Below are 2096 nucleotides of genomic sequence, written 5' to 3' on the forward strand. Positions count from 1 at the left end.
AGGATTACTAATTGTCGGATTGAACCTTAGTGGTACCAAATAATTACACCTGGAAACAAAATTCATAACAATTAAGAATGATAATAATGATTTGAATTAAGAAAAGGTTAGAGGAAAAGAGATGGCGCGTTTTTGTTGATTTTAGTGGGTTTTGGCGGGTGAAGTGGAAATGGAGGGGGGAGTGAGGGGGCATTAGGGTAATTTCAGTAATGATGAGTTAGGGTTTTGGCGTCCCGTTTATAAAGCTCTGGTGTTTTAAGAAAAAATAGATCGGCTGCGGCTGTGCGCGTGTGTCTGCGTTGCGAGTGTCGTCGTTTTGATTCCCCTCTCTCTCTCTCTCTCTCCACCTTCACTCACTCTGCATGCTTCTTCTTCTTCTCTCACTCTGATTCCGCGAAATCAAATCAAAATCAGCTTCTCGGAATCGAATCTCAGATCTCGGAGATCAGAAATGGTGGATCCAACTGGAAAAGTGAGTGCTAATCTTCTCTTATCGCTTCATGATTTCTAATTAGGGTTTGTTTCACTAATGGAGGTTGTGTTTTGCAGGGATCGGAGATTGAAGTCGAGGACTCAAACTCAAACCCTAACGCTCCTTCCTCAGGGAACAGTCCAAGCAGCAACAATGAGCAGAAGAAAACCTGCGCCGATTGCGGCACCACCAAGACTCCTCTCTGGAGGGGTGGTCCTGCAGGACCCAAGGTCAGTTCACCCTCCATTTCTCAGATCGCGCCACGTGGCGTTAAACCAACCCTTGATCTCACTCTCTGTTATCCTTTTTTTCAGTCTCTGTGCAACGCGTGCGGGATCAGAAGCAGGAAGAAGAAGAGAGCGATCTTGGGAATAAACAAGGGGAGCAACGAGGACGGAAGGAAAGGAAAGAGGACCGGCGGCGCTTTGGGGAAGGAGGTGTTGTTGCACCGATCGCATTGGAAGAAGCTCGGAGAGGAAGAGAAAGCTGCGGTCTTGTTGATGTCGCTCTCTTATGGATCCGTTTATGCCTGAACTGAACCAGAATTAATCAATTATTATTATTATTCTAGTTCTAGATGAACAATTATTGAGGAGAATTCTAGATTTTGTTTTAGGATGTTCCTTCCCCTAACCCTTTCCCGAAGTGTATATGTTTAGTTTTTTTTTTTTCTCTGTTGAATGAGTGTGTGGGTTGGATGTCAACAACAGTTGTAAGAAATGAAATTATTCAAGTCCAATTTTGGTAATATAGTTAGTCCTTTATTTTCATTCTCAGTTGTACCTAGTTTCAACATTTTTTTGTTTTATCTTACTATGGATCAAGGTATGTCGGCGCCGGAGAAGGAACAATCTTTAACGACAATTGAACTCGCTAGTGACCTAAATTCTAATCTATTATCTATTACTAGTTTTTAACCTCCGATGATCAAATGCTGAGTTTTGATCTATATAGAGCGTTTTATTTATTTGGTCACCAAATTTTAAAGCGGAGTCTCCTGTTGTGTTCAAATGAATGTGTGTGAAATCGAATTATTTACAGTTTTGAGAGGTGGATTGAAAGAATTGAAGGGGTGACAATTGGGGGAAAAAGGGAAAGAAATTTGAAAGAGGGAGGGAACATGAAATTCATAGTTCCCGCTAGTTTGACTCTAGAAAAGAAAAGAAAAGAATGACATTTAGGAATCACTAACGAGGACTGTGTTTCACACTTGCGGTCCTGCCTGGTCTGATTGGAGCGCAAGGCAATCTTCCCAAGTCCAAGCGCCAAATTTCTTTTTTGGACAGAGAAGTACCACTTTGTACCTTTTAATCAATTTACTATTAGAAACACCGGATAATTATTCTAAAATTAGATTTATGCACTTTTAAATGTCAATTCTTTTTCACTAACTCATTACCATGATAATCTTCACTTGTATTTCTCACGTGTGGTTGTCTGTAAATCCTTTTTTATGTTATGTTATGACATATCCTAATGCAGCACAACCAATATTTTGCCTTTTCTTTGCTAGAAAATCACATATAGATAGATTTTTTTTACAAATTAATCCAAACAAAAACAGTAGTACTCATTTTGTTTATGACTAGTATTTTTTTACTATTCAAGCAACATAAATTACTAC

At 39.6% G+C, this 2096-nt stretch overlaps 1 protein-coding gene across 1 annotated transcript; it reads left to right on the plus strand.

Moving 5' to 3' along the window:
* Nucleotides 1-272: 272 nt before the first annotated feature.
* LOC100527933 (uncharacterized) lies at nucleotides 273-1083 on the plus strand. The gene is given in 3 exon segments (NM_001248912.2): nucleotides 273-472; nucleotides 550-702; nucleotides 787-1083. Coding segments are annotated over 3 exon segments (393 nt in total). The 5' UTR covers nucleotides 273-451; the 3' UTR covers nucleotides 1006-1083.
* Nucleotides 1084-2096: the final 1013 nt, after the last annotated feature.

This window comes from Glycine max, chromosome 7 (genome assembly GCF_000004515.6).
Source record: "Glycine max cultivar Williams 82 chromosome 7, Glycine_max_v4.0, whole genome shotgun sequence".
Classification (NCBI taxonomy): domain Eukaryota; kingdom Viridiplantae; phylum Streptophyta; class Magnoliopsida; order Fabales; family Fabaceae; genus Glycine; species Glycine max.